Source organism: Myotis nattereri, assembly GCF_964212035.1.
Source record: "Myotis nattereri genome assembly, chromosome: 17".
Lineage (NCBI taxonomy): Eukaryota > Metazoa > Chordata > Mammalia > Chiroptera > Vespertilionidae > Myotis > Myotis nattereri.
This window is the reverse complement of record NC_138092.1, coordinates 15,631,319-15,656,455: the sequence shown is the minus strand read 5'-3', so window position 1 is coordinate 15,656,455 and position 25,137 is coordinate 15,631,319. Positions and strand designations below refer to the sequence as shown.

Below are 25,137 nucleotides of genomic sequence, written 5' to 3'. Positions count from 1 at the left end.
CCTATCTCCAGAGATTAAAGAATATCCATATAGAAAGAGCAAGGCATTTAAAAAAAACTGTCAGAGAATAAGAAAGACCTCTCATAAAGTATAAAAATTACAGTTAAAATTCTATGCTGAAGTTAAGAAATGAAGTTTGAGGGCATCTCAGAAAATTGATCAAAAGCCAAGGAGATGATTGTGGAAAAATTATTAAATGCATATCTTATATTGTTTTCCATATTAAAGAATAAGGAGCAACTCATTCATTTACTTATTCATTCTTAAATATTTAGTGAGCACATACTATGTGCCATGTACTACCATGGACTGCTTAAAAACATACAAAATTCTTATCCTTGAAGAAGTCCCATTCTAGGGGTGGGTAAATGACATTACAATTTTTTACTAAATGCTAAAATGTCATATATGAAGATAAATAAGAAAGAGGATGTTATGGCCTAAATCAGTGGTTCTCAATCTGAGGGTCGCGACCCCTTTGGCGGTCGAATGACCCTTTCACAGGGGTCGCCTAAGACCATCCTGCATATCAGATATTTACATTACAATCCATAACAGTAGCAACATTACAGTTATGAAGTAGCAACGAAAATAATGTTATGGTTGGGTCACAACATGAGGAACTGTATTTAAAGGGCCAGAAGGTTGAGAACCACTGGCCTAAATGTTCTGTGTTTCCCCCAAATTTTTATGTTGAAGCCCTAACCCAGTGAAGCCTTTGGGAGGTAATTAGGCCATGAGGATGGAGCCTTCTTGATGAGATTAGTGCCATTTTAAGAAGAGGCACAAGGGAGCTCCCCTGCTCTCTCTTCCTCCACCAGGTGCAGGTACAGCAAGATGGTGCCTCTCTGCAAACCAGGAAGAGGGCTCTCACCAGACACCAAATTTGCCTGTTCCCTGATCTTGGATTTCAAACCTCCCTAACTGTGAGAAACAAAGATCTGTCCTTTCAGCCCCAAAGTCTATGGTATTTTGTGATAGCAGCCTAAGCCAACTCATACAGAGGAGATAAGAGAGACAGAGAGAGACAGGATAGTTGTTAGGCAGACCCTCTGGGAAGGCAGCATTTAGACAGAGTTCTGAATGAAGTAAGAGAGGGAGCAATATGGGAACAGAGCTCAGTGCAAAGGTCCTGAGGCAGGCACATGTTTTGTATTCTCAAGCAAAAGCAAGGGGATCTGTGCCACTGACACAGAGTAGTTGGAGAGCTGCCATAAATGTAACCACAGAGGCATCCCTGGCAGAGCAGCGAGGGCCTGTGAGGCCAAGGTAATGACTCGGTAGGTTTAGTTTGAGGTTGGCAAGCTTTTTCTGTAAAGGGCCAAATAGTAGCTATGTTAAGTTTTGCAGGCTGACAGTCTCTGCCCACTGCTCACCTCTTCTGTTACAGTGGGAAAGGGGGCCGGATATGGCTCTGTGCACCAGCCATTTCAGTCTAATTGTGGTGGGAAGCTACTGGAGGGTGGTTTGTGCTTCCAGTTGTCCACTCTCTGAAACAAGAAGCAAGGTCATCCTCTAACAAGAGATGTTGTATGTTTGGGGAGACAGAAGTCTGAAACAGTGACCTTGCAGATTCATTAGGGAAATAAATCTGTATTGACAGACGACATACACTGAGGGTTCTCATTTACCTTGTGATCAAATGTAATGCAAGCTGGTCAGCATTGGGTTTTGTTGTTGGTGGTGGTTCATTTGTCTCATTGTGACCACATGTTTATGTGGTGCTCAGTGTGAATCGGGCACTACTCTAAGATGGCACAGATATTAATTCACTTTAACTTCTGCCCAGAGAAAAGCGGGAAGTTGGATTGGCCAGAATGGAGGTAAAGGCCGGAAAGAGAGAAGGGTGAGGGAATACAAGAGAGTAATTAGAGTCATGAGCCCTGGAATCTAAGCCAGGTGACCTGAGAGAAAAAAACAGGAGGGGCTGGCGGACAGGAAAACGATGGTGGTGGGGTGAGGATTAGGAGGTCCATTTGGAGTTGAAAAATTGTGGGACTTGGGTATTAAGTGGATAAGGAGAAAGATTCACTACTATCTTCTAGAGGGTATATCTACCAACATTACTCCCCTGACAGATAAAGTCTTGCTTTTATTAATGGATGGACCCAAGCTTAACCTCACACACAACATTTGTACTAAAATCCCGATGTGATCATGTGTGCCTAGGAACGCTCAGCAGCTCTCCACTCCTCCCCGAGGAGGTCTTCCACGGTGCAAGCCACCAAAACCAAGGCATGACGCTCAGAAACTGGTCCCTCACTGGTCTCATTTGTAAATTCCCTGATTTAAATAAAGCGTGCTCCGACATTCTCACGGAAACACTGTATGCTCTTAAGCACAGTTTCAAATGCCTTCCTCCCATTTTTCAAACTTATATTCAACTTTCAATAGCCAAGCACAATTCCACATCCTCTGTCAACTTTGCTTTGACCATGCAAGCCTGAACTCAGTTTAACACAACCTTCATCAAGTAAGGCATTTCAGTAAGCATCCTGAGCCAGGGCGATGTTTCATAGTCCTTTGTATCCCTCATGACACCTGGGCCATATCATGCACAAAGCATGGGCCCAAGTACATTTATCTTATTTGGGAAATTATCTCATAAAACAAAATGTTAGGACATTTATAGAGATACTAAGGAAAAATAATTATATCACCAGGAAATAATTTAAATTCTACGGATGAGAGACACTTTGTGGGCAAGGCAGAGATTTCTTTGTTCTTTTAGTTTGGGTTGTATAAAAAGAAGAGCAAGAACGTAGCTAAGACAAAGAGTGATTTTCATTTGCAAATACTTTTCTCAAATTACATAAGAAAAAATAATCAAGTGAAGAAAATTATAAAAGAGGGATGCAAAAAAGATTCCCAAATCTTACCACCTTTATAGAATTACTTGTATAATTTTGAGGTATTTCTTTCCAGTATGTTTCTCTAGGCATACACTTTTTAATATAATTATAATCCTTCGAGGCTCAATACTTTATATTCTGCTTTTTCACTTGGAATTATAATATAGCTAGAGGCCCAGTGCACAAAACTCATGCACTCAGGGGGAGGGTCCCTCAACCCAGATTGCCAGAGGGCACAGGCCAGGCCAAGGGACTCCACCGGTGCACGATCAGGGCTGGGGAGGGACCTGGGAGGTTGGCCAGCTGGGGAGGGACTGCAAGAGGACTCCCGGGCGTGTCCGGCCTGTCTTGCTCAGTCCTGATCAGCAGGATCCCCTGCAGCAAGCTAACCTACCAATTGGAGTGTCTGTCCCCTGGTGGTCAGTGCATGTCATAGTGACTGGTCGACCATCTGCCCCCAGTGGTCAGTGCATGGTCATAGCGAGTGGTTGAGCAGCCTTAGCATATCATTAGCATATTACGCTTTGATTGGCTGAACGGCCGGCCGGCCAGACAACCACACACTTAGCATGTTAGGCTTTTATTATATAAAGAACTATTCACAGTATCTTACTCTGGAAAAAATCTACTACCCTAAAGAGTTGTCCTTCATTTTAGTTGACAAAGATACTTTTGGGGGTAGCTTTCAAGATTAGCATCTCTTTGAATGACAAGCTAACCTACCTGAATGACAGTCAGTCACCTGTCAAAAGGCCTCACTCCGCCTTTTTCGTTTTTATACCTATAAAACAGATATAATCTTAGTTCTTATCATTCGCCATCACCCTAACTGGGTTTTTACCCCTAAGAGACAGAAGCTTCATTCATGCATGGATCCAGGGTAGTTAGGGATATTTTTTCTCCAGCATGTGATATAGCATGACGTAATTAATAGTATTACATGCAGGATTATTTACCAACACTTCATTAAGGAAACTCACAGTGATATTGTTATGAGAACAAATGCATTTTTTCACATCACATAGCATACATTAATAATAACTAAGGAAATAAACTATTTGGTATGAACAGAAGCAGACTGGAATAACATCATTAAATCACCCACATAACTGTAAAAATATAACAAATGCATAGTAAATGTGAAATGACAGAAAGCCCGATATTTGCTAAAGTTGCTGTCATCCTGCAATCTGCAACAGACAGTAAATAACATAGTCACTACCAGGGTCCCTTGTCTTGACCTTAAGAACCCTTCAGAAATGACAATTTGACTCAAAGCAGTGGTTTTCTAAAGCAGCTATTTTTACAACCACTGGTTCCCAGAACAGGCATAGGAAATTGCTCACTCCCCAGAGCATCTCTCTCTTCTTACAGAACATACCCAGAAAAAGCCTCAGATGTTCATGACACACGTTGGGTTTTCAGCAGCGCGTTATCCTGTGGAGCTCTGCAATCAATTACTGTTATACCACCATCATTAATAATTTTCTTAATGAAAATGATTCTGTTGATCTCTGTTGTATTTTAATTATCAGAGTTAAGCATAATTACACTGCAGCTCTGAGCTGGCATGTGGACTCCTTTAGGGTGCAATTTTGTTTTAACACACTGATAATGTAATTTTACATTGTGTCAGTTTGTTTGGTTATTATCCAGTTGTACAATTCCACTGTATTCCTGATAACAGATAATAACCTTAGTACCTCCTATATCCTGAAGTCATTTAAAAAGCAATATTGGAATTCTGTGACTCGCTAACTTAATCGCCTTATGATTTTATAATTCCTGCTGTTAAATATTGGGTTCAGGCACCCACCTCTTGTAAGAATTCTGTAAAACTAGACAATAGTTACACATTTTCTATGAATTACCAGTAGGAAATAAAGACTTTATTTTAAGCACATTTTCCCCTTTAAATTCTTATTTCCTTTTTCTAAGATATTAAGTCCTTTAGGTAAAGTTGCTTAAAGGCTAGTTTAAAAATTGGCTGCCGCTTTAGACAAGGCTATTGTTTCAAAGTTCTAGGAACATGTAACAGATCCTCTATTTTAATGTAGAAAATAGTCCAGGCTTTTGCAAGAATCCTTACAATGAAATATCTTTGTGTTGAAAAATTGATCAATTTCGTCAGTGTGCAGAAAGTTGCTCACCCAAGATAGGTCACATTAGAATTTGTCACTAATTCAACAGTGCCTAGTGTAAGACCTGGAACACAGTAGACAATCAATATAGGCTTAACTGAATTAACTGCATGGCTACATTTGTGCAAACAACAAAAATCAGAACTTTGAAGATGGTCCTAGAATGATTTTGAGACTGGTCTTCTGTATGACTTTAAATTGCCGTGGTCTTAAAAGCAACAGAGAAATTGGGAAAAAAAGTACTGCTATTTTTATTTCTTGGACACTTTCTCTTTAAAGCCAAACCATAGAACGAGAAAAAGGAAGTCTGGCTGATAAACATGTAGTATGCAATTTGGGAAGAAGAGCAATACCCTACAACCACTTCTTCAAAACTCTGCTAATTGTATATTTGGTAACTTAGGATGACATATTTAAGACTGAATCCCAATTTCATTATGTGTGAGCTATCTATCCTTTAACTACTGACTTAACTTATTTGGACCTTGGTTTACTCAGCCACAAAGTGGGAATACGCTGCTTACGTCATGAGCTCGTAATGGTAAATAAGAAAATGTATGTACAGCGTTTAAAATGATACCTGGCACAGAATAAATGCTTATTAAATGGTAACTGCTATTACTATATTAATATTATAATTATATTAACATTTTTATGACTTTTATTACAAATAAAAATATCATGTACCCTCCTTTCCCCCCCCCAAAAAAAATCCAATAATATCTCCTGCAAAGGCTTCAGTTATCTGATTCTGTAATACGATTCTCAGCAGGTACCATGGGTTCACAGTGACTAAAAGGGACTTATGGAATTCCTGGCTATAAATCTTGTATCGGACGATCATGTTTTCTTGCATACTTGGAGGCCTGGCTTCATTTCCTCTAATTTGTATTGACTTATGAGTACAGGGCAAATATCCTAGATAATAAAAGCCTAATATGCTAAGTGTCTGGTCGTCCATTCAACTAATCAAAGTGTAATATGCTAATGATATGCTAAGGCCACTCAACTGCTCACTATGACATGCACTGACCACCAGGAGGCAGACACTCTGACTAGTAGGTTAGCTTGCTGCTGGGGTCCAGCCGATCGGGACTGAGTGAGATGGGCTGGACACTCCCAGGAACCCTCCCGTGGTCCCTCCCCAGCTGGCCAACCTCCCATATCCCTCCCCAGCCCTGATCGTGCACCGGTGGGGTCCCTCCCCTGGCCTGTGCCCTCTTGCAATCTGGGAGCTCTCGGGCGATGTCAGAGAGCCGTTTTCATCTCAATCCCGCAGGCCAAGCTGAGGGATCCCACTGGTACACAAATTCGTGCACCGGGCCTCTAGTGATATTTATAATAACATACACAGTTAGTGTGTGGGTGCATCTTCCCCCAAATTCTGTGAGACCGGCCACTGCTATTCCATTTTTACAGCTAAGAAAATCAAGATTTAGAGAGGGAAAATGACTTGCCCAAAGTTACATATGAGCAACTGTTGTTTCACAATGAAATTGTGCTTTCACATAAGTGGAATCCTTTTTTATTGATTGATTGATTTTAGGGAAAGAGAAAAGGAGAGAGAGAGACTGAATGTTGTCCCACTTATTTATGCATTCACTGATTGCTTCTACTATGTGCCCTAACTAGCAAGGGAACCTGCAACCTTAGTGTATGGGTAGGATGATTGAGCTACCTGGCCAGAGCAAGAATAAAGGCTTAATTTTACTAGTAAATACTCAGAAACACAAAACTCAAATTAAGCCATTTACTTTTCATATATAAAAGGGCCATCAATATTGTGCAACCACTCTAAAGAACAGAATGTTACACAGCAAAGAAGACACCATGCTGTACAGCTGAAACTAATACAAAATAATATCCAGTGTAAACTATAATTGAAAAAGAAAAAAAGAGAAGACAAGCTCCAACATTTGATAGGCATTAGTGGATTTTAGTAGTAAGTGGGCAGACTTTGCTCATCCTACCCCCTATCAACCTTCCTTTCACTTCAGCATAGTGCTTTTTAGCCTTTTTTTGCTGCAGATAAGTAAATTAGAATTATCTGGAGTCTGCTGAAAATAATGGCAAAAAACAGACGACCCAACAAGTCTGGTCCATCAATGTCTGGATGACCTAATTACTTTCTGGAATGACAGGGGGTAGTTGAGGCAGGAAAAACATACATCAGATTATAACATTAACGCCAAATACTATTCTTTTCTGATATTGATGAAACAAGACGATGGCAGGCAGTTAAGCAGCACTAAGTGATAGAATACATTTTATAAAAATTATTTGATGAACGCCCTGGCAATGAAAATTTTATAATTATATTTAATTTCATTATTAGCCCACATTTAATAATACTTCAAGAAGCGTGTCTCTTAAGTGGTAATAGTTACATATTAAATGGCTTATGGACACAACATAAAGATATCAAAAATTTCATGGTTAAGGCAATTTTTAAAAACACTACACATATGCATTTTACATCCTATTTGTAAATAGGTGCTAATGTACTCTCAGTTAGCCATCTCATATAATAATGATTTTGGCATAGAATGCCTAAGTCATGTAGGTTCTTAGCTAGAAAACAAAATAAGGAAATCTGGGTGCATGGATGTTAGCCCAATAAGCAACCATTTATGTGTGTGTGGCAACAGTACTTTGGTTTCTTTAGGGAAACTATTCACCCTCCATCTTAGTGGCTCCTGTGGGGATAATTCTACTCTTTGGCCCTAAGGATGACTGTGGTCGATGAGGGAGAGTCAGGGACAGTCATAGCAATTAACTGGTTTAGGGATTGTTATGTGATATATTCCACTAAACATCCGGAAAAGCTCTTTTTGCTGGAATTCTTGAGCTGGTAGAATAAGTCTGGAGCTTCCCACCGCCTGAGGAGACTACTTCTGAGACTGAAGCTCACAAAAGAAAGAGGAAGCAGAAGACAGAGAGAGGCAGTCTGGGGACAAGGTTTGAACAACTGGATGAAGGTGTTCCTGAAGTCCAGAACTGCCATGGACTCTCAGATGAATGCCCCTCCTCCCAACACACACACACACACACACACACACACACACACACGTGAACTTCTATCACTTGAAAACAAGAGCTCCCAAAATAACATACACACTATGACAATGCCTCACACATTAGAGATTTTCAAGTCAATATTGTTAAATCTAAATTGCCAACCCTTCCACCTACAAAACGCATTTGCTTTGAGAGGTTCTGCCATACCTGCTGGCTGGAACGACAAAAGGCTACAGAGCCCGTGTGGTCCTGGTCGGTGTGCTTCTCGGGGTCACATTTTCCATGATGCGAATTGATCCCTATTCCAGTCCCAAAATATTAAGGTACTCCCAGAACTTGAAGACCTACCGTGGGGAGCTATCCCCTCCCTCCAATGAAAATCTGAATTCTAGAAAGTAACATCAGGCCTCCGAAGCCCATTGAGGAGATCAGCGTTGAGTCTACAGCAGAGCTTTCCCAAGTGTGTTGCCTACAGCACTAATCCCCGTGGAAGTCCATTGGGAAAAAAAAACCACATACACACACTCTGGGAAGTTCCACATTAACATATACTCTGTGATTTCTGGACATGAAGGTCTGCGTGGTTTAGGAGGATCTTCTCATCATGTAACAGTCACACGTGCAAAGGCAGAGTCCCATAGGACACAGAGTACAGAATTTGGAATTGTCAAGATCGGGATTCAAACTTGGCTCCACTGTTAGCTCTCCATGCCCAAGGACAACCATCCTACCTCTCTAAGCCACAATGCCAAATTGTGTCCAATGAAAAAAAAAAACAAAACTGCCCATCTCACAGCTGTTTAAATCTTAATGCAGGAGAACATATTCCACTATGTATAACTCAGACCCTAAGCTAGACCAATGTGCGTGTGAACCCCACTTCAACCTCTGCGCATAATATTAGCTCCGTGACCGTGGCAAATTACTTACCCTACAAATGCGCAATTTCACCTTGTTAAAATGAAGTAGTATATTCATTAGCTTACGGGAGGTTTACATGATGATTCAATGAAATAATGCATATATAGTTATTGGAGTCCCTGCTATTTGAACTGCAATACTAATTGTTCTTGTAGGGTGAACAATATCTAATTGCCTTTTGTAGAAACTATGAAATGGCAAGAATTCAAACGGTTCATCATCATAGTATGTGAAGTGTCTATTATAGTCTCTCGCAAGCATTAATCATTGGTTTATCTAGTCAACCAATCAATATTTATTTCGTTTTTTGTTTTGTTTTGTATAAGCAGCATGCCAGATCAAAGATAGAAAGGCGACTAAGACACAGTCCTTGCCCTCAGTAAATGTGGAGTAGATTGGAAAGGCAGGAAATAGCTTACTTTTTACTTACTCTTCCTAAACGCATAAAATTATAATCGTAAAATAAGACAATGAAGAGGAATGAGAGAAGTAAGTGCAATTTGGTATGGGATTACCAAGGACGGGGACTCAAGGGTGATTAATAAATGTGACCATTATTATGGAGGTACAAGGCTAGCACAAGTTTTATCAGTTAATTATTAATTAATAAGCTTCCATAAATTACTCAAATTTATTGCCAAAAGGCTTGAGGTATATCCAACTATAATAAAAAAGTACTCCGTTGAACACTGAATTAGAATTTTGTTATTTTCCTTATATAACAATGTAACCATCGTCTCTTCCAAAAGAATGCCTGATTTACAGATGCAGTAGATTTGGGTTATGATAGGAGAACAGCTATTCCCTAGCTTCATGCATACTACAGAGCCATCATGCAGATAAGATATTGCACAGCAAAAAAAAAAAAAAAAAAAGTTATTCCCAGTAATTAACCCTATATTCCAAGATCCCTTTTGTATTTTGGCATCCTGAATGTGGGCATTAGGAAGCTGGTTCACTGTACTGTTTCTTTCCACGTTGATAGATCATATTGACATATCCTGGGAAAATTCTACCTTCTCTTTCAGCTGAAAGCTCCCCCACCAGCATACCACAGGTATTTAGGGTTAGAAACGAGTGGGTATGGGACCAGCAATCATAGAAGGGAACGGGATATAATCAGATCCTGCTGTGCAGATTGTTTTCTTAGCTTGCAAATTCCCTTTTTCCGGTGTTTCAACTTTCAAAGGCTATGGCAGTTTAAAGGCAATCCTCTTATAAGTGTACAAATTATAATGATTATAGGAACAAGTTGTAATTGTTCCGAGCAAGTTTTCAAGAGTCTTTGATGTTATGATTAGTGTTTTCTATGTTAATACATTGATAGGGGCGCTTATTTGCTTGGTCCCTTGTACGCTTTCATGGTGTCTAGGTTCAATGTGCAAATAAATCTTTGATCTCAGTAGGTCTATTTGGTAAAAAACGAAAGCTAGAAGAAATTAAACATGAGAAGCACAAGGTTTTGCAATATTTACAAAGCGGAGCGATGAGGGATTTCACTGGAAAAAGTACAGAGCTCGGATCCATAACTGGAATATGGAGGAAAGAGCCCCAAACCACACCACACACGAGGAGGAGGCTGTGTTTTAGAGAGCCAGTCCCGCAATATGCCACCGCCGAGCTGTGAGCTGCGGCTCGGCTCCTTTGTAGCCAGGGTGTAGCTGGATGACTCGGTCTAGGTTGATATCTCACTGAGCAAATCAAAGCAAAGCTCTGCAAGCCATCGCTTCCTCCTGCCTGGTCCCCTCCTGCCCTTCAGAAATCGCTACTGGGGAGAATTCCATCTTTGCCAGGGTTTCATTTTAAGGTGCCCTCCCGTCACGAGTGATTTCAAGAAACTGGCTGGAATGCAGTCTCCTGGAACGTACACCTTGACAGGAAGTGCAACCTGTCACAAGGAATTTGCTTCTTGGTAGATAATGCCTGCGAGAGAAACCTGGGGTTTCCTCAAACCGGCCATCCCTGAAAACGTAGAACAAGGAAGGGGTACTCAAATATGAACCAAGTTCAGGAAACTGTGTGTGGCGCTAAGGAATTCCTGGCGTAATACTGCTTGTTTTACGCTGTAAAAAAAGCGCCAGGCTTTGCTGCAAACACAGGGAAGAGAAATCGTAAGAGGAAAAGGAAGAGAGGATCAAATTTGAATCCAGCTCCTTTGGCGCAGTTTGGCAATTCTCAGGTTTCAATACTTCCAGAGACGCAGGGACGGGGGCGGGCCTTGCATTTACCTTTGCTGTACACAATGCAGTTGTTTTTGCTGTCCTCCACGCCTCGCCAAGTCACATCCAGCAGCCACTTGGGGCCAGCAGTCAGCACCAGGGGGGCCTGAGCCTTTGTCTTCTGCAGAAAGAATGATAACAAACAGATGCCATTCGCTTTCATTGATTAAAACCTTCAATAATAACGGATCGTTTTATTTTATTTTATTTTTTTACAAACAACTAAATCTCCAGAACCATAATCCAAGTCCTTATTCCCCGGCCTCCTCATATCTTGTTAAGATGACAGAAGCTATAAAACTTTCCAGCTTGCACTAATCTTGAACGGTAGACTTATTATCAAGGATTCCCCGCCCCCACCCCCCACCCCCCAAATGATACTGGATCAGATCGCCAAGATTAGTCCGATCTCTCGTGGCTCGGAATTATAAAGAGAATGCAGATGACTTTCATGGCAAAGAGCAGGGTGTTTAGAAGTGAACTTTAGACACATTGTCCTTTACTATCAACAGGATCTCACTATTTCCTGAAACAGACAGGAAAGAATGTAAAGAATCAGGATCCATTTCAAAGCTCTATCCTCAGCAACATTTATATTAGAGTAGGAATTTATTCTGAATGAATAATGAAATCTACTCGACCCCTTTGCTAAGTGCGGATATATAGTCCGTCTGTAGCTGAAATAATAATAATAATAATAATAATAATAATAATAATAATAATATTGCTGCTAATGATCAACCATACATTGTCTTCAGAAAGACTATAAAAGGGGAATTATGAATAAAATCAAACGCAGAGCAAGTAGAGCATGATATCCTCTGAGAGGCATAGAAGCAGGGAGGCAAAATGTTTCCAGGGGACATTTTAAATACAAGGTTCAAAAGGTTGAGCATTTTAGGTTGTTTCTTTAACGATGTTGATAAACGTACATGGCAGGAAATAAACTGGGAGGAAATAAGCTTAGCAAGACTCTTGTTTCTGATGAGTCACAGTGAACTGGCACTCAGACTTTTATCATTCAGCAGCCCATGTTCTGTATATCAAATATCATAAAACCACAACACAGAGCACAATACAAGGGTCTCCAGGTAATTTCTGAACTGCATTTTCACCTAGATACGATCCTGCCAGAGAGACCTCAGCCCAGTCTGGGACTCTCCCACATGTTTTGTGCTATCACCAATTTCCCAAATTGGCATTAACAAGTATTCGCTTGAGGAGTTCCATGTAATCTGGCCATTTCAAATCTCTGAGGAATCTGGGAAACCCGTTTCACCCGCTGAATGGCAACAACGATAACGCATGAGACATGGACCCATTGTTAACTGCGGAGCCATATTAAAAACGCTGCATGTTGAAAGGAAGGCTAACCCATTTCTTGAAGTTTCAATTGTATGATGAGAGATAAAACTATCACAGAATACACAATTTAATGAAAACATGAACCACGATGGATACAATTAAAAAGAAGTTGAAAAAATATTCAAATATTAAAACAGAAGAGGTAGTAAAACAGATCAATTGCAAGAAATACTGGCATACTGATTTTTCATATTCATACTTTGATTCATTTCAAAGTCTTAATTTTTCAAACACATATCTTAATATTTAGCTAGTGTAGCCATTAGAAAACAAGTATCTGAAAGCCCTGCAGGCAAGAAGTACTTTTATATCATGTTGTGATTTTTAACAATCTAGGCAAAATATTATCCAGTTGTCTCTAGGGTTACCCGTCTGAGTAACCATTTCTATTTATTTCCATTTTCAAAACAGAATTTGAGCACAGGCAAGCTTCTTCAATCTGAAATGATAGTGACCCATATCCAATTAAACAGTAGGTCTTAATTATGCATATTTTAGCTCCTTTTATTACCAGAGAAACAGTTAAGTCCACAGATCAGGGTCAGCAGTTCTCCAAGCAGTAAGCAGAGCAAGTCACAGGGAGACAGTCCACCATTCAGAGAAGCCTGTCTATGATGGATTTAGTCATCTTCTTTGTAACATCTGCTTTTTCTGATTTGAAAGAATAGATTTCAACAACAGACACTTGGCCCCATTTCTATTGTATTCTATTATTTCATTTTAGTTATTTAATCTTTATATTCCATAGTTCTTAAAGCCATATGGATTTCTACACAGAAAATGAGCTTTTACAATTTTTGATAGATAATATAAAAAATAGATATTGATCACTTAAACATTTTAGGGAATCTTTAAGTGTAAAGTAAATCAATTGCTCTTCCATTCATTTCACAAACAAACCAATGAACAGTGTCCTATGCGTGGTGCTAAAAATATGTTCAGACATTTTTTTGGTGAAGGATACAGATACGTTTAAAAAAGTTTGATATAATGCAAAAAGTAGCATGGTAAGGAGTGTAACATCACGAGTAAATTGTTTGCAGGTTAGTGAAGGGCGAGAAAGAAATTCCTGTCCTGTGGATTCTGGAAGGATTTCATAGAAGAGGTGATACTCAGGCAAGATCTTAAAGGATATACAGGAGGAATTTACAATTTCTGGTAATAGCATGGCCATAGTCTGAATAGAATATATGTACATGTGTACAAGAAATAGTGAGTAGTTCTGGACTCTTTTGTTTAAGTCCTTATAAAGTCTATTCTTGGTATGTAGAAAGCACTAGATAAACATTAGCTGTCATCATCATCACCATCATCATCATCAATATTATTATTATCATCATGCGTAGGAGGAAGGAACACAGCATATGGAAGGGCAGGTTAGAACAGATCTTGAAGGTCCTCTTCTTATTAGGCAAAACCTTTTGTGCTGTAATCTCTAAGAAGAATAAAGCCAGTAAAGATGTTTTGATCAGGAAAAAATAAGGATTCTATTATTTCATATATATTTTCAGATAAAGAAATGGCAACTCAAAAATTTAATAATTTCTTTTAGGTAAAATAGCTTGTAGAAGGCAGGGCCCTTATTTATATTTATCTCTTGTTTCCAAACTACTACTCCTAGGGTGACCAACCATCTGGGTTTTTCCTTGGATTGAAGCATTTCCCAAGATGTTGGATTTTCAGTGTTAAAAATGGAAAGTCCTGAGCATACTGAGATGCGTTCTTCACGTCCACTCCTACTATTACTACTAACAAAATATTAGCTGTTTGTATCTATTGAGTATTTGCTAAATGTTGGGTATTAAGTACTTTCCTAGAATTTTTGTTTTTGATTTTAACTCCAAGAGCTAGGCATGAACATTTTCTCCAGTTTTTACATGGGCCAATTAATATTTAAAGCAGTTAATTTTGTGGCACAACAAAAAAAAAACCATTAATTAATATCTTTCCTTAATAGTAAATGAGGCATAATACCTTTTAAAACTTTGGAAGTGTTTATTATGCTTGGGTATAAGTACACTCTGACTTACTAAGAAACTAAATTAAAGAGGAAACAATTTCTTTTTCTCCAAATCAATAAAGCAAAAGCAAAAATTTACCAAAGATTTGCTGAAAGCTATATCCAAGCTGTAGAGTAAATAAGTAGATAAAAAAATCTCAAGGGACCAGTTATTACAGTTTTGAGCAGGTAAGTCAATTTCTTTCTGAAGAAGTCAACTTTTGTAGAGATTGACTGCCTTCAAAGAAGATTACCAAGTGTGAGAGGGAAGGAGTTAGTAAGGATTATATGAAATCCACACTCCAGCAAAACCCATGAATAGAAAATAACAGTAATATTCACATTGATCATTATGTTTACTTTCCAATGCCTCTCTCTATCATAAGGATTTATACAAGAGTTAAGAGTGGAAGCAACTTTACATTCAATGATTTCACAAATGAAGAAATGAAGGCCGAGGTCTTTATCTAGTCTCCTCCAGAGAATACAGTTGCTACAATATGATGAGAAAAGAGAGCAGATGTAAAAGGTGTGGCAGGCAGAAATCTGGGCCCCAAAGATGTCCGTGCTCTAGTCACCTGGAACCTGAGCATATGTCACTTTACTTGGTAAAAGGGATTTTAAAGATACGATTAAGGTTTAGGACCATGACATGACCAGGCAACCCTGGATTATCTGGATAGACCCAATCTAAACACAGGAGATTTCTTAAGTAGAAGAAAGAGGCAGCAGTAGATCAAAGAGATTGGACATGAAAGGATTCCACCTGCTGCATTTGAGGATGGCAAGCTGAGGCCTCAGCTAAGGAATGCAGTGTTCTAGAAACTGGGCGGGACCTCAATTAAAGGGAGCAAAGAAGTGGACTTCAGTTCTGCAGACTCCAGGATCTGAATTCTTCTGCCAGCAATCTGAATGAGCAGAAAATGAATTCTCCCCAGACCGACCCTGCCCCCCAACTCCCCACACACAGAAAAGAACACATCTGACAAACTGATTTTAGTCTCTAGAGATTCATACTGGACTTCTGATCTATAGAACTTTAGTGTAATACATTTGTGTGGTTTTAAGCCACTAAGTGTATGGTAATTTGTTCTGGCAGTAATTGAAAACCAACACAAAAGACATTCAGAATCACTGACTTAAGGTTAAAAAACAAATGATAACTTCCTCATCAAATGTGCTCAAAAGTATAAAACGGTTTTCCCTGGGTGGGGATAACACCAAATCTTCATCGCCATTCTAAAATCATTAGATATGTTTGATGTTTGTGCCTTGAAGTACGAGGAAATACACAGTGGTGACTAATAATTCCTGCTTCTGTAATTAGGAATTTAAAACATTTCATGGTTCATCATTGACCTTAGAGTTGAGGTGTAGCAGAAAGAACACTGCTGTTCTTAGAGTTCAATGATGCAGGTTTGAATCCTGACACATGCTACTGATGGGTTCTGTGAAGGGAAAATGACTTGAACTTGAACATTCTGAACCTCGCAAGTACATCTGAGAAATGGGCAATACTTTCTATCTCAAAGCTTGCCATGGAAAGCAAATGACACAGTGTAGAGTACACCAAAGATGCATGCCAAACTTCTGCTAAAGACCTATATGAATAGATGCATTAAAAAATGTACAAAAACATATGCTGAATCCCTACTCTTTCTCAGGCACTGGTAATATCTGTCATCATCAGCATAGATGTCGAGACCAACACCATTATCCATTTTAAAAGTGGGGGTAGTCACTAATGCCACTGATCATTGATTTCCAACTCTCCACTTTCCAGGTCTCTTTTAAAGTTAGGTGTGGTCATATCACTTCATTTGACCAATGAGATTGAACAAGGGCTGACTCATGTCACTTTCACACAGAAGCTGTAGGAGCCAATGGACCACCATGATGCCTTGGCTTTGCTGCATTGATCTTGTAAGGCTGCAAGGAGGAAGGAAGCCCTACAATATTCATGGACCATGAGAAAAAACACCTTTTTTAAATGTAAAGAGCTATTGTGATATTAGGGTTGCTTGCAACCTCAGCAAAACTTGGCTTATTCTCACTTGTACAAAGGTTTTCATCATTTTTTGTTTGTACTGAAATAACCCCTGGATTTTTTGCAGGTTAAAGTTTGCACTTTATCTATATCTAGGCCGTCTCTTTCAATAATAAATCAATTCAAGGTACCTAACAGGAGCCCTGAATTTCAGTGAAGCTGGAATGTTTTAAAAAGGAAAAGAAACAGTGTGCACTTCTGAGGGCTCCCCATTGTAAGCTGAAAAAATCAGCCCTCCTGGACACACTCTGAACCCAGAGTTTCATGCTTAGACAGTCTACAACTAGACAAACTTGACAAGGACAAAATGGGTCAAAAGTGTCATTTCTTAGGAATAATTAGAATCATCTAATGTGGATAAAAGAGGTCAGACTAGCATCCACTTCTCACTAACCTTTGGAGTTACTGGACCGACAAAGGAGGTAGCCTTCAATAAATGTTTATACTCAAGCCAAAAGGTTAATGGAGATAAAGTAGACAGCCCAAAGGTAAAGAACAGAGGATAATTCTAACCCAAGAAACTGGTGACATAATGTGGTCTTCGAGATTCCAAGTTTTGCTGGAAATATTTGTTGAAGATTTCCAAAACGAGGCTTAGGGAGAGCTAGAAGTCTTAGAAAAATCTGACCCATGAGACGAGCCTGACACTACAGCTTTTTAAAAGAACGAGGTGTCATTTAATGGAAAAACTGGCCTCCACTGATTTTAGTTCAGGAAAATAACAAAATCTCATTAGAGACTCTCAAGCCAGGACCATGAGATGTGGCTGGATGCTGATAAAAATGCTTTTGGGGTATTGCTTCCACAACTGGGTAATAGGTGAAAAGGACTGAGACCTGTCTTGCAAAATTCATAGCTGCTTTAAGAATTCATAGCTGTTTCCATTCTTTCACCTCTAAAAACATATTAGAAGGGAGGCATACAAATTTCCAAATTACTGCAGACATTAGACTTATACAGTGAGAACTAAAAAAAAACAAACAACAACAACAACAACAACAAAAACCACCTCCCAATCTCTCCCAACTGCATTATTCACAAGTATATGAAAAAGGATAGTGTATGTGATTCCACCGTGCACTACCACAGGGGAAATTTTATACAGGAAGTTTCAGTTAATGCATCCAAATAGTTCTCCACACTGGAATGAAATTCAAATTCAATCCTATGGTCACGAAAACATTGATCACTCCCTATCACTGTGTGCAGTCCCTAATGACAGTGAACCTGAGTTTAAAAATTCCCTTCATCAATAGCCTGTCCTAAGGAGGTGTAACAACTTAAAATCTTTGACTACCTGGAGTTGAAAGAAATGTCAAGTAATAATTCAAGGCCCTGCAATAATTGTATTTTCAGTAACTATGGGCATAGTCTATAGTTTCAATATTACTGATTTGACTGGAACTATAAAACTTTTAGCATGATGATTTCCACCTAATAGAACTGTGCTTCTCAGTAAATACCCTTTCAAAAGTTATACAGGGCACCATGTGAATGTTTGAGCTTGATGCTACTGAGGCGGATAACTTTTTTCTTTTAGGAAGTAGAGTATTACCTTAAACGACATACACAGAAACAGTCTACTCTATGTGGTCCTGCGGGGTTGGCATTATTTGTGTAATTCAATAATAACACCTAAATGTTCTCCATGCCTAGTTAATCCCAGACATCATTAGACATGACGATGTAAGCCATGTGCCTCCATTAAAATCATGTGCTTCCATTTCAAAATTGCACAGAATGGCCACTGCACTACATTGGGAGAGTCTCAGTCTTCCTTTTTTTTAAAAAAAAAAAAAAATTTACTGATTTCAGAAAGAAAGGGAGAGGGAGAGATAGAAACATCAATGATGAGAGAGAATCATTGACTGGCTGCCTCCCGCATGCCCCACACTTGCGACAGAGCCACAACTGGGGCACGTGCCATGGCCAGGAATCAAACCGGGAACCTCCTGGTTCATAGGTTGAAGCTCAACCACTGAGCCATACTGGCCAGGCTTCCTTTTGTTTATTGTGCCTAAAATCACGGGCCTGGGGAGTAGACACAGTCACAGAGTGACTGACAGAGAGACACAGAGACAGAGAGACAGATAATAAATTACAAATAGATTTAAACAGGTCACTTTAAGAACTCCCAAACTGATACCACATAAGACTCAACTTAGTAAGAGATGATCAAATTTGTATTGCTTGAAGAAAAAAAAACTGATGTGCTAGACACATTTTCAAACTCAAGCTCCAATAAGTGTAAGTTTGCTCTTAAATTAGAAAATACGTGAAAACTCGAGGTCAGAAAGACATCAGATGGAATGTGATTGAACGAGAACCGCTACCCTAGACCATTAGGCACACAACAGGTCTATGGATGGACACCCAGGAAGGTTTCGTGAGAGACTGCTTCTCTGGGTATTTGGTGGGTCTACAAAATGCCCTTCCCCGGAGGGCAGCCCCAGCAGGAGGCCCCAGAGCCTCTGCGAACAAACGCCCTAAGGCCACTGGGGTATGTAGGCTCTCCAAGCGCGAAGAGGCTTTGCAGAAACAAAAGGAGTGTGAAATAAAATGATAGAATCCTTGGCCACCGTATCCACACTCCTGATGTCAAAGACAGTTTTATCTCTAGGAACCAAAAATTAAAATCATTATTATCTGCGAGGTATATTTGCTTTTAGTTCTCAAAATTGTTGAAACACATTATCTTAACATGCGTCACTGCTTAAATATAGGCATTTCAGTATAAGAAATAGTTACCTTCAGGAAAGGGAACACAAATAGTTTGATCTATCTATCTATCTATCTATATCTATATATATGTAATTAAAATAATCTCTTTACTTCCAAATAAAAAGGATCACTGTGTGATATTTAGAAAAATAATATAAAATTATTATTCAAGAGTACTGACCCTAAAGACACAGGTATTTCATTTCCAAATGGGAAGAATCTCTAAATGAATAATAAACATCTAACTTATCCAGATATTTATTATACTTTCATTTTTTTTAAAAAAAAGAATAGATTCATTTTTCTTTCCCTTTTGCCAACTTCACTCCCACAGTCTCATCTGTTCTCCACATACATTTGGCGCCAAAGAGGAGCTACTCCCTCCAAGCTGGCAACCATTAACGTCAACCTTTTATTTCACACAGCTCTGAAAGTCACAGAGTGTTTAAGGAGTGTTGTTTTGCTCCTGGCAGAACTTCTGGGCTTGCACATAGTGCGATGTGCAAAAGCGTGTCAGTGCTGAACCCTTGGAAGGGAGAATCAAATTACCCTCCTGCCATGAGGCTGCCACATAAACCAACCTGTGGCAGGTTCTGGGATCCCAAAAGCTGTGGTCCAGGCTGTGTGACCTGGGCCAGCACTTAACCTCTCACGGTCTCATCTTCTTCCTCTGTAAGCTGATCTCATCTATCCTTTCAGCTTAACCACATACCATTGTAAGACTTCCTACTATAGCATTTTCATCAAGCTTAACTCAAATCCTGAGTGCAGAGAAGATATATATGAAAATTCAACACCTGGGGTTTAGGCTTACCTAAGGAAATGCTACTATTTTTATTGGCAAAACAGTAAATAATGCCATTCTAATTTACTTTACTTTGGGATTTTAAAACCAAAGAAAATGGGGTGATAAAAATGCGAGTGTTATTAGGAAGAATTATAAAGAGTGTGTAATAAATGTATATGTACTGCCCAGCCAGTATGGCTCAGTGGTTGAGTGTCAACCTATGTACCAGGAGGTCACAGTTCCATTCCCAGTCAGGGCACATGCCTGGGTTGTGGGTTTGATCCTCAGTAGGAAGTGTGCAGGAGGCAGCTGATAGATGTTTCTCTCTTATCCATATTTCTATCTCTTTATCACTCTCCCTCTCTCTCTAAAAATTAATAAAAAACATTAAAAAATGTATATATTCATTCAACTCTCAATGGCCTAGTTACACATAAAATTGTGGTCAATTCTATTCAGTAGCCTATTTTTGAGATATATCCCAAAGGCATTCTGTGGAAGAGACAAAAACCTCAATCCTCCACAAGGCCATCCTCAGATACTGAGATATGTCTGTTCCTCATGAATTAATGCATTGCAATTTGTAATGAATCCTTCATCCACCTGTTAGATTGTCTCCTTATTATTACCATTTCAGCCAATCTTGATGTCAGCCTCATCCCCCCCCCAAAAGGCAATCCTGACATTAATAATATAGTAAATTTTAAAACCAATTCTCTTTTAATTGTGTTGTTTCATGATTTATCACCTTATGGCTTTCTTATAATCATAAGTTGTTAAAAACCCATCTCAAGATATACCTGATAATGATATTTGAAATTGTTGGAAAAAGTCTATGGAAAAGCTGAAAAACTAGAAGTGAGGAAAGCATCCCCCTTCAAAGAGAAAAAGAAAAAAAGCTGGAATTGTTAAGCTAGAGAGTTGGTGCCGTAATACATATAGTACCTTTTGGGAAGGCGGATTTTTATGAGGCATGATATTGAAAGTTGGGTACAAGAAATTAAAAGCTGGCAAACTAGTTGGTAGAAGCGCGAAGGTGCTACCCAGTTGTCAAAGCTTCTCTAAATCTGTGAGACATTTAAGAACAAGAACTCTGCAAACACTTAAACTAAGTATTGACAGGAAGACTCTGATCATGAGGATGGTTTTCAATATTTCTCCCCGAATCGGCAGATGCCGAAGGACTACACTCGTTCTGCACTTTCAGAGAATAAAAGTCCAGAGCCCAGCTCACAGGGGCTGGGCCTTCTGCTGGAGGCACGCGGAGAGAATGCCAGCCAATGAAATAGATTCACCTCCACATGCTCCCAGGGCAGGCACCTTCCTTCAGCACCCCTGTGGGTCTGGGGCAACTGAAGGAGCCTGCTATGAGGTCAGAACCAAATGAGATAAACCTTTATTAATACTGCCCCTGGACAGATGTCTCAAGCTATATTCTTTACAAAAGGAATACAATATGAATAAATGCATCGATGGGTAGGGTGGAAAGGATAGTTCAATAATGTTAACATGACAAGCTAACATATCTATTAAAACTAATGTCTGGGTACCAAGACCCTGGGTTAACTTCTCCATTTAGTTGCACGTGAAGGATATTAAAGCTTGGAACAAGTTGCTTTGCCTTGTCCAGATGTGTTTTTTGCCACATAAATAATGTAACCTCATGTATAAAACCATTCCCATTAGTAATAACTAATCAGTGCTAACTTTGTATTCCTCTATACCATTTCTGCTTTAAGAAGTGTATTTTGGTCATTCTGCTTTTAAAGTAGTCACTGTATACTTTACCAGAAATTAAGTATATTCATTATTCATTCAATAAATGTTCATTAAATATCTACTACATAGAAACCTCTCAGAAAGTGAAAGATGAGTTACATTTCCTCTAGATGCTCACATGTTGATAATAAAAACACCCAAGTGACATACAGATTATTTAAATCATTAATAATTGATCTCATTATATTTTAAGTATATGTCTGAAAACTTTGAAAATCACAATGCCTATTTGATGGCTCATGACCAAACGGAAGTATAGCAAATAGGGGAGAAGTGGTTAATAGACTCTATTTAAGAGATCTTCGTGGCATTTTAGGATTACACTTCAATTTTAAGATTAAAAACACTTTCCAATTGGATTGAAAGTCTATAATATATGGCTTATATTTTAATAATTATATCTAAAATCTAATCATAAAATCTTTTATATATATCTTTTGAGAAGCCATTCACTTCCACTTTATTAAACATTGGTTTACTTTATACTCATCTAATTATTCTTACTGCTAAATAAAGTATATCATAAAAATATATAAAAATATATTGAATAAATAATTCAAAAATGATAATATTTTGGGAAATGAAGCCAAGATGAATTATGTATATACTACTTTGAGTGTATACTCACTATCTCACTCAATATGCTTTGAACTATCAACAGATAGTTTAAAAACGTATATGCCTGCCCGGCATGGCTCAGTAGTCAACCTATGAACCAGGAGGTCATGGTTCAATTCCCTGTCAGGGTACATGCCCGGGTTGTGGGCTTGAGCCCCAGTGTGGGGCATGCAAAAGGCAGCTCTTCAGTAATTCTCTCTCATCATTGATGTTTCTCTCTCTCTTCCTCTCCCTTCCTCTTTCAAGGCAATAAAAAATATATTTTTAAAATACTTGTATATTGGTGTCAAGCCGATTTAGTTTGAATCATATTTCCACCACTTAGGAGCTGTATAACTTAGGGCAAGTTGCTTAACTACTGTATCTCAATTTCTTGATTTCTAAAATAAATAAAAGTACTTACGTCACAGGATTATTCTGAGGATTAAATGAGTTAATGTATATAATGGGCTTAAAGCAGTACCAGGTATGTATTCTTTGAAATTGTTTGTTTGGCTTATGTTCCTAACACTCCTAAAGAAATTTATTTCCAGCCCTAGTTGGTTTGGCTCAGTAGATAAGAGTGTCAGCCTGTGGACTGAAGGGTCCTGTGTTCGATTCCAGTCTAGGGAACATGCCCAGGTTGCAGGTCCAATCCCCAGTAGGGGGCGTGCAGGAGGCAGCGAATCAATGATTCTTCTCATCATTGATGTTTCTATCTCTCTCCCTCTCCCTTCCTCTCTGAAATCAATAAAAAAAGATATATATATTTCTATATTCCCAGTAAAAGAAGAATTTTGGCTTGATAGAAAAGTGCCCCATGTCCCTAATATATGATTCATAACATTTTGTTATACTTTAACTATGTGCTGAAATTCTAGGTGCCACATTATTTTTTAAATTAATTTTCACAATTCTATAAGGGAGATATTGTCATGTCCATTTTGTATAAGTAAAAAACGAGACTAAAATGTTAAACAACTTGTTCAAGTTCACATTGCTAGAAACTAAATTATTTCCATGGCTTTAAAGTTATAAGAATCTTCTTAGGAATTGTGTTAAATATCAATTCTTCATGTCCATGAAACTAGCTTAATGATCTTCCATGAGTCAGTGGTTAGCAGTTACTGTTTTACATTATGCATGATTCCTAGCTGCACTTTGTATAAGCTAATTGCATGGTGCCTCATTAATAATCTTCAGGTTGTAAAAAAAAATTTTCAAGCTGTGAAAATTATAGCTTTGTAGTAAATTATTTCTCATATTTTGCACAATTTGGAGTCTTAAAAGTCTACTTGAGATACAAATATCAATACGAGACACCTAGTAGGTTTAAGGGTAATAGAGCTGAGCATAGTCTAGTTAGTAACATAAAAATACTGAAAAACAAGCAATACTTTTAATATTTTTATGACTATAGGTATTTTTATACCTGTGGACATTATTATAGCTTACAGCAGATAAAAAATAGCCCATGTAAATGTTTCCAATCATAAGCAGAATTCATGATGAGATCCAAGATGTCTTTAGGCTAAATTTCACTCTATTCGGCAACTATTACACAAGAACAAATGAAAAATGGATTCTCTTGGTGCTCAGCTGGCCAGCAGACACAATAGAGCCTCATCAAAGAGCTTCTCCGAGAGGCATCAATGTACACTCTGGGGTTCAAAGCAGTCTATCCAGACCTTCATGTCTGACGGGTCAACTCCCCTCATTGGATCTTCTGGATGCACCCACTTAAGGAAGCTGAATGGCAATGTATAGTCTTGGCTCCCTAATGGAGGATTCTCCACTTAAGAAATATTTCAGTCTATGTTTAGTCAGCATGTTCCTCAGCTTATACTGAACTGTTCACAGGTAGACTGGACCAAAACAAATCAGAGCACTTTCACCTGCCAGGAGACGTTCAAGGTCAAACTGAGAAGTCAAAACGAAGCTTCAGTATAAAGTGCTGGGTGAAAACAGTGCAGAGGGGGAAACAAGAATGTTGTTTTTTAATTTTGTTTTTTCCAATTACAGCTTACATTCAATATTTTTGCATCAGTTTCAGGTATGCAGCATAGTGGTTAGACATCGTATGTTTCACAAAGAGCCCCCCCAATATTTCAAGTACCCACTGGCTCCATACACAGTCATTACAATATTATTGGCTATATTCCCTACGCTGTGACTATTTCATGACTAAAAAGATAGTTCTTTTGACTCAATGGGTGTGAAACGAAAGAGTTCAAATATTATTTATGCCATACATACAATATTTTCCCACACTGTGGTGAGCATGATGAGGAAAAGGAGCAGAAACCTCAGTTCATATACTATGGGCTTAACAGAGAGGCAATTAATACATTGACTGAAAGAATTGGGTTTAGAGTCAGAGCGCTTAAATTTAAATCCAACCTTTGCTACTCATCTATGGTGTGATCTTGGCCGAGTAGCTCCTAGCTCCACTTCTCTGTGCATGTTTCCTTATCTGTAAAACGGGAATAATAATACCTCATGGGGCTGTTGTGAAGAGAAAATAAGTTATCACTTATAACTCACTTAAACCAACACCTGACAAAGAGTTTAGTGTTCTTTTATACTTATTTTATGTACTAAGTATATTGATTTGGGGAAATGGGAAATTTAAGAAGTAGTTAAATATCTGTGACAAGTCTTGTGCCTGTTTAATTTGTTCTATCCAGACAT

General features: G+C 38.7%; 1 protein-coding gene across 1 annotated transcript in view; it reads right to left on the bottom strand.

Moving 5' to 3' along the window:
• ZFPM2 (zinc finger protein, FOG family member 2) overlaps positions 1-25,137 on the bottom strand; it is a 314,865-nt gene that overhangs the window by 131,512 nt on the left and 158,216 nt on the right. Inside the window, exon 3 of the mRNA XM_081111219.1 lies at positions 11,161-11,272. Within this exon, the coding sequence (XP_080967345.1) occupies positions 11,161-11,272 (112 nt within the window). The remainder of the gene's footprint in view (positions 1-11,160; positions 11,273-25,137) is intronic.